Source organism: Vicia villosa, linkage group LG2 (assembly GCF_029867415.1).
Source record: "Vicia villosa cultivar HV-30 ecotype Madison, WI linkage group LG2, Vvil1.0, whole genome shotgun sequence".
NCBI lineage: Eukaryota > Viridiplantae > Streptophyta > Magnoliopsida > Fabales > Fabaceae > Vicia > Vicia villosa.
The window spans coordinates 131,799,154-131,817,853 of NC_081181.1; the positions used below are offsets into that span (position 1 = coordinate 131,799,154).

Sequence of the window (18,700 nt, forward strand, 5' to 3'; positions counted from 1 at the left end):
ATTTTATTTGTTATTTTTATTAATTTATTTAATTATTATGTGGTATTATAATTATTTAATTATTTAATCATATGTGTATTTGTGCTATTTAGGTTAATTTAATTATTGGAGAGAGATAACTAGTTGGGCCTAAATAGTGGTTTTGGTGGGTTAAGTCCAAAATAACATAATACTAAGTTAGAGTTTTATTGTAGTAAGAATAGAATATCATTTTGGAGAGAAAGAAGAGAAGAAAGGAAGAGAAGGGAAAAGAGGAAGTTTGGTACTAGAAGAAGAAAGAGATTCTTCAAGGTATGGGTTTGACTTCCCATTGTTATGATTCTTTGTGATTCTATGCAATGAATATGATACATGTTTAGAATTGGGTGTTCCAATTTATGGGGTTTTGGATAGTTTGAGTTTTGACATAAAATTTGGATTTGATGATGAAATAGGTGAAATCATGTGTTAGGTTTTGTACCCATAATGATCAATACATTAGGTTGTCACTGTATAATGGAATCTGGTGTTAACTTGGTGTATTTAGAACCTATAACATGTGAAAGTCGGATTGGGTTAGTGTTGGAGGTGCTGAGAAACGCACAGATTTTTCTGGTTCAGGTGCGAGCCGTCGGGCGAGCGTTTTGCTTCGCCGGGTGAGCGTTCACTTGTGATCCTTTGCCGGGAAAGACCAGCGGGCGAGAGGGGGTTTTTGGTGAACATGTTTCTGTAATAGAGCATCGAGAGAGCCATTTCCTTCGCCGGGCGAATAAGCCCTATTTTGCAAAAATTCTAAAATTCACAACTTTTGATCCGTAACTTCGTTTTATGTGCCATTCGAAGCATTAGGAAGCTAATGTAATTATCTTTGTGATAGATCTATAATTGTTAGCACTCAACGACTTAATTATGATGTTGTTGTGTGAATAATATGTAATTACGTGTATGACTTGTTGAGTTGTGATTAATATCATGTTGGTATATTGTATATGATTCATGATGTGTGCAATGAATATATGCTATTTGGATGCTCTTTGTTAAGAATGATTATTTGATGCATGTTATGCAAATTTTGGTGAATAATTCATACGAGTTGGATTATTGTGGTATGCGTATAATATTAAGATTGAGAGATGGTCTTAATTTGCATATGTTGTTGTTGAGTTGTACATGCATCATTTGTGTCAATAGGCAATAGGTGTTAGTTCTCGCGGAGAATAGTGACTTGTCCTAAGTTCAGAGAGGGGGCTTGAAAGCTTAGAGAACGGGCTTTTGCAAGTTATCTGTCTAGGAGATGGACCCGATATGTCCGTAAAGGATAACAAAGTTGGTACCACATGCATGAGTTGCATTATGTTGTTGTCGAGTCACATACATATAATTGCGTGAATGTTATGTGATGATGTGATTTGTGAATAATTGTGTGGATGATATGTTGAGCTTTGTTGCATATTTGAGTATGTGAAATAGACTTGAGAAATGCTATTTACATGACTATGCAAGGTGTGACTAATTCTTATATATGTATGTTATGCATTGCTTATTTTCACATATTTTTATGATGATGTGAATTTTCACCCTTCTGTTGGAATGATGTTCTATGCGACATCGATTAGGTACCAAAGATAGTGGTGCTTCGGAGGAGGCTTAGCTTGGAGGTTTAGATCTCTTGTAATGTGTCTTGACTAGGTAATCATATTGTACTCTGGTCAATGTAACACTTGGGATTTTGGGTTTAATATCTTTGAATTGATGTTATGAGATATTGTATTACTCATATGTAATTCCTATTTGGATATGTTATATTTTGATGTGTGGCCTTGAGCCAAGATATTGTGATACGGTGGATGATGTATGGGAATCATCCGAGTTTACCATTTTCTTGATGAGTTAATTATTCCGCTGTGATTTTGCATGTTCGTTTTTTTTAATCCTTAATTCCGTGTTACTTGTATGTGACCATAGCATGTTAGAGTGTTATTTTTGGTAAATGTGTGTAGTGCCCTCATGAGATGCATGCTTATTCACTCTAATGTATGCAAATATATGCTTTATTTGAGTAGTATAGATTTGGGGGTGTTACAGCAAGAACTTCCCCTGTGGATTCTTGACATTTAATAATTGGCTATCATGACTATTACCATTAATAGATTATTTTGTTAGGGATATCGCCTACCATTTCATTGTCTTGAAACACTAGAATGGGTCTTTCGTCTTCTGATCTCCCTTCTTCATATTTCATCTTCTGTCCTGAAGCCCGTCTCTTTGTGGCTTTCTTGGCTGATTCCTTCACAAAAGATAACCCTCTAATTATCAAAAAAAATGACGAGATGTGATTAAGTAAAAGAGGTTGGGTTGGTTTGGAAGCAACCATTGTCGACGGTTATGAAAGCACGGAGTGATGATATTGGTTAACAAAAACGATTGTGGTGGCACAATGGAAAAAATTGGATAAACTCGTTGCAAGATTTCTTGATAATCAAGAAAATATTTTCACAAATGATGTCATTATTCGGGCATGGAACATGAAATTTGGTGAGATGTTGCTGAAGGACGTCTTAGAAGCTCTATGATTTTGCGACAAGTGTCTCTAGTGGGTTGAGTGTACCTGCAAGGTTACAACTGCTCAAATCAATGAGGTCAGAGAGATACAAATTGCAAGAATAAAATGATCGTGTTTGAGTAATGATTGAAACTGTCCTCGACGAATGCTGCATAGAATAGGAGAGGTTGTTGGATTGATTCTAGGGAATATCATGAAAGTAGTGTTAGATTTTGGCATGCGGCCTCTTGATGAGCGTTTACTTATTCGTCATCTTTAAATATATGAAACTCAAATTGTACCTTTGAATTTGAACGATCTTATTGGGCTATTTGGCTGACCTGTATATGTTATTTTTCTTGTTAAAATTTTATATTATTTCTTAAATAAGTTTATTCATTGTTGAAAACTAGTTTACTTTTTTTATAGCATTTAATAGTATCAATTATAAAAAATTGTTCATCATATATTAAATAATTAAATTATGAGTATACACTGAACCAATTTTTAGAAGATCGCGTGTTCACCTTATTTTATTTCAATTAAAGTACATTCTCTATATATACATTGACTGAATGACTGTGATAATAAGGGGAGGGGGAAAGTATATGAATTTAAACTCCAAATAGTTAACCTAAAATAAAGGAGTAATAGTTATTAATTACGGATAATTGGCCTAAGCTCATAATTATCAATATTAAATAAAATAATCAGTACATCCTGTAATAATAATAAATTTCCGTGTGAACATTACACTGAACCAGGGACATCAACCAAAGAGAAAATATCATTGACTAATGACTCTGCCATAGAGTTTTTTCAAATAACCTTCTTCTCTTTCTCATCAAAAACCTCAAGTCCATTTCATATATAAATAATTAAGTCATCACTTATATTACCATAACCATAAACCATGGTAACACCCATGGTCATCACTATTTTTCTCTCATTCCTCTTCTCTATTCATCATCATCATCATGTCACATGCACCACATCAACCACCACAACCACCACCACTACTCAACGCTTCAAACAAGCACCTAAATTTTACAATTCCCCAAACTGCCCCTCACAACCCACCGACGGCACGTGCTCCGACGAAGCCGTCCACGTCGCAATGACACTCGACGTAAAATACCTCCGCGGCTCCATGGCCGCGATTCTCTCCGTTCTTCAACACTCTTCATGTCCGGAAAACATCATCTTCCATTTCGTCACCGCCGCATCGAAATCCAAAACCTCCACAGTTATTCTCAACACTACACTCACGAACTCGTTTCCTTATTTAAAATTCCAAATATACCCCTTCGATGATGCTACTGTTGCCGGTTTAATCTCAACTTCAATCCGTTCGGCACTCGATTGTCCTCTCAACTACGCGCGAAATTACATGGCTAACCTTCTTCCTGATTGTGTTCGGAAGATCGTTTACCTTGACTCCGATCTGATCCTCATTGACGACATTGCGAAACTTGCTGCGACGCCGTTTACGAATGAGGCTGTTTTGGCTGCACCGGAGTACTGTAACGCGAATTTCAGTATCTATTTTACGCCGACGTTTTGGTCGAATCCTTCGCTTTCGATGACGTTTGCGAACCGGAAGGCTTGTTACTTCAACACCGGAGTAATGGTTATTGATTTGGAGAGATGGAGGGATGGAGGATATACGGAGCAGATTCAGGAATGGATGGAGCTTCAGAAGAGAATGAGGATCTATGAGCTTGGTTCGTTGCCGCCGTTTTTGCTTGTTTTCGCCGGGAAAATAGTTCCGGTTGATCACCGGTGGAATCAGCATGGGCTCGGCGGTGATAATTTCCGTGGGCTTTGTAGAGGCTTGCATCCTGGGCCCGTTAGTCTTATGCATTGGAGTGGAAAGGGTAAACCGTGGGCCAGGCTTGATGCAAAACATCCTTGCCCTTTGGATGCTTTGTGGGACCCGTATGACCTTCTAGAAACACCTTTTGCTCTTGAAACCTAGCCCGGCCCGGCCCAGCCCATATCAATATTTACTTTTTATTTTTTTCTTTTATAGAAGCAAGTTATGATTTTATTTTTGTTTAAAATGAGATGAGGTACAAAAGAAATACTTCTCATGATGTCCCCATCTTACTATGAATATGATTATAGCTCAGATATGCTTAACTGTGGATTTCTGATGGTTTTTGATGCGATAATGTTGATATGGTCGCATTTGGAATTAGCTATAATTTAGTTGTGTGTAATATGGCAGCTTGTCATTGGGAAGTTGGCGCTGGAGTCACTCATGGCTTGGCTTGCTATATATGGCTAGTGCTTGTTGTATTGCAGTATTGTACAGCCAGTGAGATAAATCTTTGTACTATTTTCACCTTTTTCTTGGCAGTGAGTAATGTAATAGTTTACAACTTGACAATGAAATAGAATGAAATAGATTTTCATGTGTTGTCATAAATAAATTATTATTGTTTTTGTATTATTATACAATTTCTGTCTTAGTACTGTATAGTATTCACAATTTCACATAGTACTCTTTTTTGTCAGTAATATAAATAAAAAAATATTTCTTAAATTTATTGACAGGAAGATATATAATAGAAACATTTTCATCATGGAATTAATTAAGTGGTTGCATAAGATAGTGCTGCGTCGGTGACTTTAGGTTTGTTTTTTATTTCACAGTGACCTTAGGTTTGTTAATAGGCTCATATTCATGGATATGGATGGGAGTGAAAGTGATAGTTACTAGTATGTGAATATGGCCAAGTGAGGCCTTGAGTTTCTATTAAAGTTTGCTTCTGTTGTCTGGCCAAAGCCAAACATTACTTTTTCAGATTTGACTATAATGATCATGATTGTTACTATGTTTTCCTTTTGGCAATCTATGATTTTGCTGGTAATTTGAATAGGAGTCTTCTATCGTTTAAATGACAAATATTAGTTAAAAAAAATGTATGCATTATTTAAACACTTTAAAAAGTTAAGTAAAAGAGGTATTAAAATGAGATGCAATTGTGTATTTGTGTTTGAATGAACAGAAAAATTTATAGAAAAACTATGGAGTAGATCTCGAGTAGATTCTCAAGTGGTAGCTCTCATGTGTTGCAATTGTGTGCATGCACTGACATTTTAGCGAGTCTTAAATACTCTAGGAAATTGATATAACAACCATAGTATTTGAACATCTCATATTCTCTTACATCTATTTTATTATTTTATTTTCTTAGAGATTGGATCAGAGAATATCGAAATTATTAAATGTAGACTAAATATAATTCAAAGCTTTAAGAATTTTTTTAGTGATAGAATCTGATGGAATAAAAAAATAGAATGAAGTAAAATATAATTAGATTTTATTATTGAGATTGTAAATAATAGATGAAGTGAAATGAAATATGATAAAATTTATTTTATTTTATTAAATAATTTAATTTTTATTTTTTTAGTTTGAGGTGTTAACAATAAAATTAACTAATTTATTAAATTCTGTCTTATCAAATTATAAAATATATACAAAAAATTCATTTAATCATATGTATTTTTTTTTCTATTCGCACCGGTTTCGACCCACCACAGGTGGGCCACTAATCCGTCTCGTGCGTAGAGGCATGCGCACTGGCCAAGTAAAATTGTTCCACCTGAGAATCGAATTCGGTATTTCTCGAATACGTCCTTAGACGGGACTCCTTGTCAATGGAGCTCAACCGCTTAGTTTAATCATATGTCATTATGTTACACTTCATTCCTGTCTATCAATCTAAATGTAACTTAAAACATAATAACATTATCTCATTTGTGACTAAGTATAAATAAAAAATCATTTCATATTCATTCAAAAATCACAAACATATTAGTTTTTTTAATTGGTTATTGATTATGAAAAAAAAATTAAAAACAATTTATATCTAATTTTATCTTGAATTTAAAAACAATATATATAACAAAATTCATCAATTATTTTTTACTATATATAAAAATAAAAACTATATTAATTTAAACTCAATAAATCATCTATAACATTTTTTCTATTATACTTTCGAATATTTATTACTTTACTTTTAATTTATCTTTTATTATTGTAGAATACTTTTATAAAATAAATTATAATTCTTTTATATAAAATCAATTAAAATATTTAATATTCATAAAAATATTAAAACAACATATAACAAATAAAAAAGGAGTAACTATTGACAAGTTTTAACTCAAGTATAAAAAAAAAATTATTGTTAGATTGAATATCATTGTTCGAATTTAAATTCAGCCCTTGATATAAGTTTTTTTTTAATTATTATTATCAGTATCCGACTTCTAACATTAACTGATTTCATGTAATTTTTACTTAATAGAGAAATTATTTTTTTGCCGCGTATCATAACTTTTGCTACCCTACACGTACAGTCCCCACTTCATACATTAAAATCTAGAAGAAACCAATGCCAAATGCTAAAACCTCCATAGTGAAATGTATTGAAAATATAGAAGCACAAACTTTAAATGAATGAAAAACAGAAAATGTGATTTCTTATGGTAGCTAGTTATTTTTGACTCAATAATGGTAGCTAGTTTGAATGTAGATATTTGGTCACCACAAAGATATTTGAGTAATAAATGTCAGAATGTACTATACGAACTCATTAATTCGTCGTTGATTTTTTTTTTGATAAGACACGCAACTTATCCTCCAACTTCTACTTACTGCTATCATTTTCTTTTGTCATTTTTTATAATAAGTCAAATTTATAAAAAATATCCACATGACAGCATTTCAGGTGGACCAAAAACAACCAGTACTTGTAGTCCTATGCATGTAAGTAGGGGTGGCAAAACGGGCCGCCCGCCCCGCCCCGCCGCCCGCCCCGCCTTAAGCCCGCCAAAAAATGAGCGGGGCGGGCATGCCCGCCAAGTGTAATGGGCATAAAAATCATGCCCGCCCCGCCAAGATGGCGGGTTGGTGGGCGGCGGGCTTGCCCGCCTATTTTAATTTATATTTTTTTTCTTCATTTTTTTAATAGATTAATAATTTTTTTTACCTCTTAATTAAATTTTTCACTTATTTTTTAAAACAATTTTTTATAAAAGCAACTTTTTAACAAATTTTACTTAAAATAATATTACATATATTTACAAATAAATATATAAAATAAACCATTAAGAATTGAAATTACTAGAATTAACTAAAAAAGAGGGAATTTTGGAGGAGGGGCGGGCTTTTGCGGGCGGCGGGCATTGGCGGGGCGGGCATGGCGGGCGGCGGGTTTTGGCGGGGCGGGCTTTGGCGAGCGGCGAGCCTAAATTCCCAACCCAACCCGCCATTTTTTGGCGGGTGCGCGGGCGGCCCGGCGGACCACGGCCCGTTTTGCCACCCCTACATGTAAGTATGAATTTATTTTGTCGAAAAAATTCATTATTTTTTTATTTTTGTTTTGATTTTCCCTAGTAAAATTATTTATATAATTAACTATATTCATATTTTAAAAATTATGTTTATTCTTAGTATTAAAACTTCAAAGCAAAATGTTAGTGTGCATGTAAATGTAAATGTAAATGTAAATGAAATAAACACTTCATAGGGAGTTTAATAGAATAATTCAATTTTATTAGTATTTTAATATATTAGATGTTATTATATTTTTTTAAGAATATTTTTAAAATATTTTGAATTTATAATAGTTTTTTAGACTTTTAGTTATTTATCCATTAAGAATATTATATATGTAGTGTCTATGACAATTAGAAGATTTATCAATCAAATGAATAAAATGAATAATGTTTATTTTATATATTTTAATTCTCTTAACTTTTTAGTGTTTTTACTTTTTTATCGTAGAAAATCCTAATTTATAGTTTTGATAGGAAAATCTTCCAATTACAAAAGCTAGCTAGATACAATAATAAATAAAGAATAAATACATTTTTATTTTAAATAAAACATAATTTAAATCTTTCTACATATAAAGCATTTAACAATACTATTTTTAGTTTATAATTTTTGGCTTACAAATTTATAAGATCACATGCTTTAAAAAAAATTATTTGGTAACAATACTTTTTCAAAAGTTTAAAGTTTTTAAATAAGTTAATTCAAATAATATATAAACTGAATTGTTAAAAAAATCAATTAATAAACTAATTCAATTGTCAAGTTTCAAAATTTTAAGCTTCAAGTATTTTAAAAAGTTTTTATTTATAAATATTAACGATTCATTTACATTAAACAAATATTTTTGTCAGGGATTAATTTACACTTATTTAATTTAAGTTTTTTTTTTTTTAAATAAGCAATGAATATATGAATCGCACTAGGGGTGCAACCCTTACATCAAGAGAACACTAATTAGTGTTGGAACAGAGTAATGGTAATTTATACCAATTGTAAAAGTTACTCCTAAAAGTAATTTAAGGCTAAATTACTTCTAGGATCCTTTAAGTTATTTAATTTTAACGACTTGGTCCTTTATGTTTTTTTCTACAAAATGGTCCTTTAAGTTACCTAACAGCTTCATCGATGCCCTTCCTCACAAGTTCCGTTCTAAAAAGGATGATTTGTCACTAACGTTGCTGAGGTGTCCATATCCATTTTGACCTAAGAACATCACCAACATACAGACCCAACAACCTAATGAGCATCGAACCCTAACATTGCTACTATCAACAACAGACACACGTTCAGCAACAATTACTTTAGAAAATGTGAAACGTACCTCATTGTTGCCCTTGCGTCACCTTCAGTGTCGTCGTCTCCAAGTAGCTTATCCAAGTAGCGTCACCTTCTGCGTAGTCTCCAAGTAGCTCTAACGTTAACTAATTTGAGATTATGGTGTGATAATCTATTGTAGGATGTATTAAAACGCTTCAACTATTTTCATAATAAAAGAAATACATAGTCAGCAAATAGGAGTGGACACGTGAGCAACTTGAGTGACACATCATCCTTTTTTTTAATAGAATTTGTGAGGAAGAGCAACGCTGACGACGTTAGTTAACTTAAATGACCTTTTTGTAGTAAAAATAAGATAAAGAACCAAATCGTTACAATTAAATAACTTAAAAGGACCCTAGAAATAATTTGGCCTTAATTCAAAATAGAGGAAACTATAGTTAAGCTTTAGGCATTAGATAATTTTGCAGTCTTCTTTACATTTATTTCCTATAAATTATATCTAATATCTTATAACACATTTGTTATTTTTATCAAAGTTTAAATCAATTTTTTATTAATTTATTATTATTATTATTATTATAATAGTTTCAATTTAGATTTTGTACTAAAAAATTATGATTTTTGAGCTTTATAGACCGCCTTTGTTTGCTCTAATCTTGAAGAGAAAATTCATAAAATCATCTTATTAAGCAGGAGGAGTTATGTACATGTGACAGAAAGAGTTAGTAAAACAATTGGGAAGTCATTAATTCGGCTGATAGGATAGTTTTCTCGCTGATTGTTGAAGAGGCTTGGTCTGTGTGCATGAGTAGTAAAAAGGTGGCAATGTGGTGCTGAATGAAACGTTCAATATTGGTGTGAATGGGGAGGCTTATTCCATCAAGATCATAGAGGATTCTCAGGGACCTTTGAGAATAGTGCTGCCGGAAAATTTCTCAAGGGCTCCGCAGAGCCAAAATTCTTCATCGGAATCAGACGATATTGAATCTGCTTGGAGTTGGGAGCCAGTTGATATCTCGGCTTTCAAGGCGGCGGCGGATGGGGACGTTGCTTTGCGTGAAAAGGATGTAGGGTCTCTTCATGATTCGGTTGGTAGTATAGTGGCAGACTCTTTCCCAATTATCGAGGAGGTTGAAAATGTTCTTTTTGGTGTTAAGGAACCACTCTTACCACTGCCTCAGGAAAATCCTAGCCAATTAGATAAGACAATTCAAATGTCTGATACACCTAGGATTGTTGGTGCATTTAATTCATTGGCTCAGGTTATTAATGTTGCAGCAGAGGAAAAAGGTCCAACGGTGGTAGAAACTGTATTGGCAAAGGGGAAGGGCACTTCAAGGGGCTCTAGCAGTTATAGTAGAAGGCCCACTAAGAGAAAAAAGTCTTGTGGGCTTAAGGGTGGTTTATTTTTGGGCCAAATGTTGAGAGCTGGCCCACCCCTTTCAAAGAAAAAAAATCGCTCCCAAGCAAAGCCCAAGCGTTATCCAAAAAGAGTGTGGCAACAACCTCTGAGGATTCCATTCAGGTTTCTTCCCCTCTTCTAGCAAATCCAAACACCGAGATTCCAAACACCCCATCTTTGCATTCTGACTCGGGGTCTTACATTCACTACTGCGATTCAATCAACGACTCAGCTTTGGAAATGGGCAATAGAAGATTCAGAGAGGAGGAAAAGAGAGATACAGCCTCAAAACTGTGGAAAGCTATCTCAAAATTGGGGATTGTTGGGGATGAAGAAGATGAGGTGTATGTCGATCAAATAAGGGCCATGGAAAAAAGGGATTGTGACGGGCGTATGGCTCAGTTGGCGCAACAAAATCAAAGGTCTCAATGAATATTGTCTCTTACAACATTAGGGGTGGCGGTAATCCGTTGAAGCAAAGACGGATTAAGGAGTGTCTTATGAAGGGTAAGGCGGATTTATGTTTTCTACAAGAAACCAAGATTAAGTCAATATCAGGTAAAATTGTAAATTCCTTATGGAGTGATTGTGGTGTCGAGTGGTCTGCGCACGATTCTAGAGGGCAGTCAGGGGGGCTGCTAATCATGTGGAAGATGGATGTTTTTTCTCCGGTTTTTAGCTTTGGTGGTACAGGTTTGATAGGAATATGTGGTAATTTTGGTGGTAAGCAATGTTTCTTTGTTAACGTCTATTCGCCCTGTGACCTTTTATCCAAGCGAAAGTTGTGGGAAGATCTGTTATCTCTCAGAAGTAAGTGGGGTGGAGGGGAATGGTGTCTTGGGGGCGATTTCAATACGGTTAGATTTCCTTCAGAGCATATTGGCCGCAGTAATTCTCAAAGGTCTCAGGATTCACACGAGTTCAACGACTTCATTGGCCTAATGAACCTCATTGATCTTCCAACTAGCCACAGGAAATTTACTTGGTGTAAGGGAGGTGTAGGTGGTGCAATGAGAAGAATTGACAGGTTTCTCCTATCGGATGGCATGGTGTCTCTTTTGTGTGCTGACTGTCAGGTGGTTGGTCGTAAGGATATTTCGGACCATAGTCCGATTTGGCTGGATTGTAACTCGCAAAACTGGGGACCAAAACCGTTTAGAACTCTGAACACATGGCCGGAGCATCCGGGTTTGGTCGAATTTGTTGATAAAGAATGGAAGGCTTTAAGGATCAAAGGCTCTTGTGCTTTTGTTGTCAAAGAGAAATTCAGATGTCTTAAGGAGAGCTTGAGGAGCTAGAATGTAAACACTTTTGGGTGGATTGATCTACGAGTACAGGATGCGGTTAAAGAACTAAATGTTTGTGATGACAAATTTGTAACCTTTCTTGAGTCTAATGGTGCTCTAGGGGCAGTAAGTATCTCAGCAGCGTTGGAGGATTTGGCTCGGAAACATCGTGAGGCATCGGGTTCTTTTTGGAGCAATTTACAGAGGCGTGAATGCCTCCTGAAGCAGAAATCAAGAGTCTCTTGGTGCAGAGAGGGTGATCTAAACACACGTTTCTTTCATAATTCTATCAAGTTAAGGTATAGGAGGAATTTTCTAGCTTCAATTGACACGGTTATGGCAGTGTGAGCGATGTCGTAGGTGTAAAGGATGCAGTCAAACACTTCTTTGAATCTAAATACAAGGAATCGGTTATAAGAAGGCCAACGTTGGATGGAATGCTCTTCACTCAACTTGATACTTTGGAGGCTTTGGAATTAGAGGAACATTTCACGATGGAGGAAGTGCGAGATGTCGTTTGGGAATTCGACGGTAACAAATGCCCAGGGCCTGATGGTTATAATTTTAGCTTCATTCGCAAGTGTTGGAACTCTCTCTCAGGTGACATCTTTGCTTTTGTTTCTGAATTCTACAATAAGGCAAATCTTCCAAAAGCTGTCTCAGCATCTTTCATCGCCCTGATCCCAAAGGTTACTAACCTGCAATCATTGAGTGACTACTGATCGGTCACCAATTTGTATGGTGTTTTCATCAATCTCTTGGCATAAATCTCGTCAATTCGGTAACACAATGGCCCGTCTTTTATAGTTTTCGTTCTTATTTTGAAAGTTTCGTTTAAGTTGTGTGTTTTGTTTTGATGCTAAGAACTCATGTTTTTAAGATGCTTTGATGCTTGTTTTTGGTAGTGATTGTGTTTCAGGTTTATGCGTTTAAGTCCATGAGAAGAATGCAGGGCTGAACAAAGATGAATCGAAGAAAAAATGAAGATTTGGTGCATACAGTGGCCTGACACGGGTACCAGTGTCACAGGACACGGCCAGTGTCAGGAAGCAGGAGAAGGAACAAAAGAATGGAGAAATCAGTGGTCTGACACGGGTACCCGTGTCACAGGACACGGCCCGTGTCAGGAAGCCTGGGAAGAAAAATAACTTTGGGCAGTGACAGAAGGCCAACACGGGTGCCCGTGTCACAGGACACGGCCCGTGTTGGCAGGCGCGAGCAATTTTTCCAATTTTCTATTTTTTAGGGCTCCGAGTTCATTAAGGGTAGAGTGGACTTTTCGCACGTTTTGAACTTGAATCAGCAGTACTAAAACCTAATTCTGAGAAGGATTGAGGTATCTTGGATCATATTGGAGATTTCTACGAAGGAGAGAAGGCAATCAAGGGTTTGGAAAAGGGAGATCTTCAAGAGCGGAAGCAATTGAAGATTGAAGCAATCCTCATCTCTTGTAATGTTTACTATTATCTTTGTAGTTTTCCTAATTACTATGAGTAGCTAAACATATTTATGTTAGGGGGATGTCCCTGAATCGCTTTTATGTAATGAATCGAATTACCGCTGTTTTATGACTTTGAAGTTTTATGATTTAAGTTTATATTCAAAGTGTCTAATGCTTCTTTCTATTGGAAAATAGATTTTTGATATATGGTTAAGGTTAGGTCGGACAAACCACTTTAACGCTTTTTGAATAATAACACTATCAGTAAATTGCTTAGGAATGAGGGTTTAACTATAGTGATCGTCTATTCTTGTTTATGTGCATACGGTTCTTGATGCAAAATTGAGTTGTTAAGGAATTAAAACATAATTTGAGTATCAAATGATTTTCCGCTAAGGAATTAGGGAAAATAACTATTGAGAATCGATACTTAATCATATTAACGAATCTTTCATGAAATAGCGGTTACATGAATTAAAAGGCGGTTCATACATCTACCCTAGCATGTCTTCTCTTACTTTTTGCAAAGTCCAGTTTTAAATATTGCTTATTTCAAATTATTGTAATCTTTAATCAACCAACCAAATCAACCCCATGTGCTTTTTGTTCAATTGAATTATAATTCTCACTTATATTACCACAGCAGTCCTCGAGATCGATACTTGGATAATCTCCACTTTAATAACTACATCGGTAGAAAGTAGTACACTTGCTATTTTTCCGATCAAGTTTTTGGCGCCGTTGCCGGGGATTGCCATAATATAAGTGATTAATAAGTCAATTGAAATTTTGTTGCTCTGCAACTAAAATTCTATTTTTCTGCAATTTGTATTTTGATTTAATTTTTGTTATTATTTGTGCTTCCAATTAAGCATTGTCTAATCTTGTATGCGAGGTAAGGCCTCAGCTGAACTTCTTTTTGACGCAGAACCAGAAAGAACATTGCGAGCACGACTACGAGAAGTTAAGCGGAAAAGACTGGCATCGAAAGAGGGATCACCTATAGTTTCAGAATCGGAAGACGAAGAAGGACTATCTATTCCGTCCGAGCATTCAGAGTCTGAATCAGAACCTATGGCAGCGGATCCACCTCCTCCCGAGAGACTTTTAGGAGACTATGGAAGGGCTAATGCCCCGCTTGGAAGAATGACCATCGTAAACCAACCGGTCAATGTGGCACACTTCCAACTCCATCCTTCAACTATCCGACAGTTGGAGAGCAAGCCGTTTGCGGGAAGAATCAATGAAGATGCAAATAAGCATGTACAAAGATTCCTCACCACAACAACATCATTGAAGATTGAAGGCCATTCTGAAGAAGCCAAGAGACTCGTGATGTTCCCATTTACTTTATCCGAAGATGCAGAAGAATGGTTTTACTCACTTCCAGCTGCAAGTATCACGACATGGCAAGAGATGGAAACAGCATTCCTCAATGAATATTTTCCTGCTTCGGTGTTCATCCGAAAAAGATATGATATCGTAAATTTCAAACAAAAAGAGGGGGAATCATTGGGGGATGCATACAAGAGGTTCAAAAGGTGTTTGACTGCATGTCCTACTCATAACATGGACGCTACCGAGCAGATGCAGAATTTCGTGAATGGTTTGCGACTTAAGACAAAGCAGCTTATTGATACCGCTGCTGGTGGTTCAACCAATTTTGCTACAGCCACTGTTATGAAAAGGATCATAGAGGCAATTGCTGCTAATGAGCATCTTGAGTTGTATGATCGAACCATGAGCCAACTGGAGGGCAAAATTGATTTGAAGTTGCCAGAGCAGGTTGTTAAGATGGAGGATCAGATTGCTGCAGAGGTAGAGAGAAGGTTAAAAAAGATGAATATTGGAACTCAGACAGTGGCACAGGTGGAACCAGTTAAAGCGGTTCTTTGTGAAATATGTGGTGGACCGCACTTTGCTATGCATTGTGTGGCAACTCAAGAACAGGTTGAGCAGATTCATATGTTGAGGCAGAATAATCCTTACGCCAACACATATAATCCGGGGTGGAAAAATCATCCGAACTTCTCATGGAAAGACCAGCAAGGAAACGTCCAGAAGCCGGTTCAAGGCCAACAACCATATCAACCTCAGACTCAACAATATCAACCACAGCCACATCAATACATACCTCCACAACAACCACCATACCAACAACAATTCCAGCACCATCCACAACAGTTCCAAACTCAAGGTCAACAACAATTTCAACAACAGGTACCGAAGAAAGAAGATTGGGAGATCGCTATTGAAAAAATGGCAGCTCAAAACTCTCAATTCCAAGAAGAAACTAGGAGCAATCTGAGGAACACCAGCGCTTCAATCAAGAATCTGGAAATTCAAATGAGTCAGATAGCACAACATCTCACTCCACAAGCACAAGGTACTCTTCCAAGCTCAACTGTGGCAAATCCAAAAAACCAAGAAAAAATTAATGTTGTTACAACAAGAAGTCAGAAAGCGCCAGAGCCTGAAGAAGAAGAAGAAATAGATGACAACGTAGTCATAGAGGTAGATCTAGAAGTTAGAGAAAATCCGAAAGAGCCTGAAGTAGTGATATCACCGGTTAAGCCACTGGAAGCGAAAAATAAGAAAGAAACTAAACCGGTGGTCAAATTACCATTCCCCTCTAGAGTGGCCAAGAAGGATTCGAAAGAGAAGGATTTTGAGAAGTTTGCTGCAATGTTCAAGAAGTTAGAGATTAACTTACCTTTCTTTGAAGCACTTGAGAATATGCCTTTGTACAAGAAATTTATGAAAGAGGTCATTTCTAAGAAAAGACAAGTGGGAGATGAAACAGAAATTGTGACTGAAAAGTGTGGTAGAGTCTCGCCAGCAAGGAAGATCCCCATTAAGAAGAAAGACCCTGGAGTGGTGGCAATACCGTGCACCATAAATGACAGAGTGTTCAAAAAGGTGCTAATTGATTCTGGTTCTAGTGTGAGTTTGATGCCATTGTCCATCTTCAAAAAGCTGGAGATTGGAAAAATAAGCGAGAGTGAAACAAAGTTGCAATTTGCTGATCACACTATTAAGAATTCATATGGGATAGCCGAAGATGTAATGGTAGAGATTGACAAGTTTGTTTACCCAGTTGATTTCCACATCATGGACATTCCTGAGGATGAAGAGACTCCAATCCTTCTTGGGCGACCCTTTTTGCTTACTAGTCGCTGCAATTTGGATATTGAAAAAGGGGAACTCGTAGTTAAATCATTTGATGAGGAGGTAACACTGAAGGTGTTAGAAGTCAAAAAAGAAGCTGCTGGTAGGAATAATCAATCTAAAGTTGGTATGATCAGAAGTGAGGGAGCCAGAAAAAGTCCACACCATCCCGAAAAAGTTTCAAGTATCATCTCTAAGGTGGCCTCAGCTCATACACCTATAAAAATTCCTGCGGTAATTCAAGAAATCAAGAAGAAAACAGTGGAAAGTAGAGGTGAGAAGATGAAAGTGGGTAGTAACTTGAAGAGAAAAGTGGTCCATACTTCTCGACTTCATAAGGTTGTGGTTACGGAAGTGACAAGCAACCAAGTTTGGAGGAGGAAGTACCCTCCTTAATAAAGGGTATTGGACCGTCGAGCCATGCGACGTTAAACGAAGCGCTTCGTGGGAGGCAACCCACGGTTTTAATAATGCGGTTTACTTTTTGTTTTGTTTTCAGAAGAAAAAAAATGGGTCTCTCCGGTGAAAGCTAGGAAGCGGAAGCTGGAGTTGCAGTACCCTCTGTGAGTTCACCCTCACTATCTTGAATTTAAACATTGAGGTCAATGTTTGGTTCAAGTGTGGGGGGGTTTTATTGCATTCAGTTTTTAGTTTCAGTTATTTGTGTTTGTTCCTAGTATTTCTATGTTATTATGTCTGCTATGTGTTATAGATTGATGTGATTTACCAGATGATTGATGGAGTGGTAGTAAAAGGATGAAAGATCCAACCCAAGCTTGCACCCGAGGCACCCCTGAAAGTTGATACAACTGAAAGAAATAGTTGGACGCAACTTGATGACACCGGACTGAGATTGAAAGCGGGTACATACGAACCGGAAAAGAAGCGACATTACACAATAAGCACTCGGGATCCTGTAAGCTATGCCCAACATGGTGAGATCATAAAAAGCCAGACATTTATCATCATGAGAGAGTAGTCAGGTAGGACTTTATCACTTTGAATTTGCGTAAGTTCTATTCATATGACACTACATGATAACACACACTGAGGCACGTTTTTTTTGTGTTTCCCCTTGAGCCTTTTTAGCCATCCCTGATTCATGTTTACCATTTGCAAACCCCTTTGAGCCTTTACCCCGTGTTTGTTTTTTAAAACCCGCATATATTACCTCTTGGCCAAAATAAAAAAAAAAATTTCCCTTTTACCCGTGCTCGGCATAAATGTGGTGAATGTAAAAATTGTGCAAAATTCTAAGTTTGGGGTGGTGATACAAAAAGGGCAAGTGTGAAAGAAAAAAAAAAGAAGAAAAAAGAAAAAAAGAAAAGAGAAGAAAAGAAAAAAAAGATTTTTAGAACTCACCAAAACACACTTGCCCTGACGTAATGACTTGGTTACATTTGAAACACTCGAATTAGTGAGTGAAGTCGAGAGTCAATGTTAAACCCCATCGTACTAAAATAAGCACAAAGACAAGAAAGACAACATGATTGCCGAGCCCCCAAAACCTTTGTGTATCCGTTTCCTTGTTTATCCCACCTGTCCTAAGCCCCGTTTCAACCCGAAGACCTCAAAAAGTGTGTGCAAAGTGTTTGTGTATGAAAGTAGAATTTGTTCAAATTTAAAAGTTGATATTGCATATCGTGATTTATGAGTGAAATGCTTTTAACCGTGAGAGACTTGGCGAGAAGTGTGAAAAAGCTTACAGGTGAAGGAGAATTTTAACGTGAAAGTGGAGCGGAAAATTCGGGGAGTAAATGCTAGCACGATTGACCGGAATGGTGGAAGTCGAGTTGTGAAAAAGACGGTTGTATTCTGGAAGCATAAATTTAGGGGTCACTTGGTTTGATGTCTCAGGCATTGCTTGAGGACAAGCAACGAGCTAAGTTTGGGGTTGTGATCGGTCACCAATTTGTATGGTGTTTTCATCAATCTCTTGGCATAAATCTCGTCAATTCGGTAACACAATGGCCCATCTTTTATAGTTTTCGTTCTTATTTTGAAAGTTTCGTTTAAGTTGTGTGTTTTGTTTTGATGCTAAGAACTCATGTTTTTAAGATGCTTTGATGCTTGTTTTTGGTAGTGATTGTGTTTCAGGTTTATGCGTTTAAGTCCATGAGAAGAATGCAGGGCTGAACAAAGATGAATCGAAGAAAAAATGAATATTTGGTGCATACAGTGGCCTGACACGGGTACCAGTGTCACAGGACACGGCCAGTGTCAGGAAGCAGGAGAAGGAACA

The 18,700-nt window shown here is 36.5% G+C and overlaps 2 protein-coding genes across 2 annotated transcripts; both read left to right on the top strand.

Annotated features, from left to right (window-relative positions):
* Positions 1-3,283: 3,283 nt before the first annotated feature.
* On the top strand, positions 3,284-4,956 carry LOC131646820 (probable galacturonosyltransferase-like 1). The gene has a single exon (XM_058916775.1). It carries the CDS (start codon positions 3,435-3,437, stop codon positions 4,497-4,499), a length of 1,065 nt encoding a protein of 354 aa, XP_058772758.1. The 5' UTR covers positions 3,284-3,434; the 3' UTR covers positions 4,500-4,956.
* Positions 4,957-10,991: 6,035 nt separating this feature from the next.
* LOC131650037 (uncharacterized) lies at positions 10,992-11,861 on the top strand. The gene has a single exon (XM_058919778.1). It carries the CDS (start codon positions 10,992-10,994, stop codon positions 11,859-11,861), a length of 870 nt encoding a protein of 289 aa, XP_058775761.1.
* Positions 11,862-18,700: the final 6,839 nt, after the last annotated feature.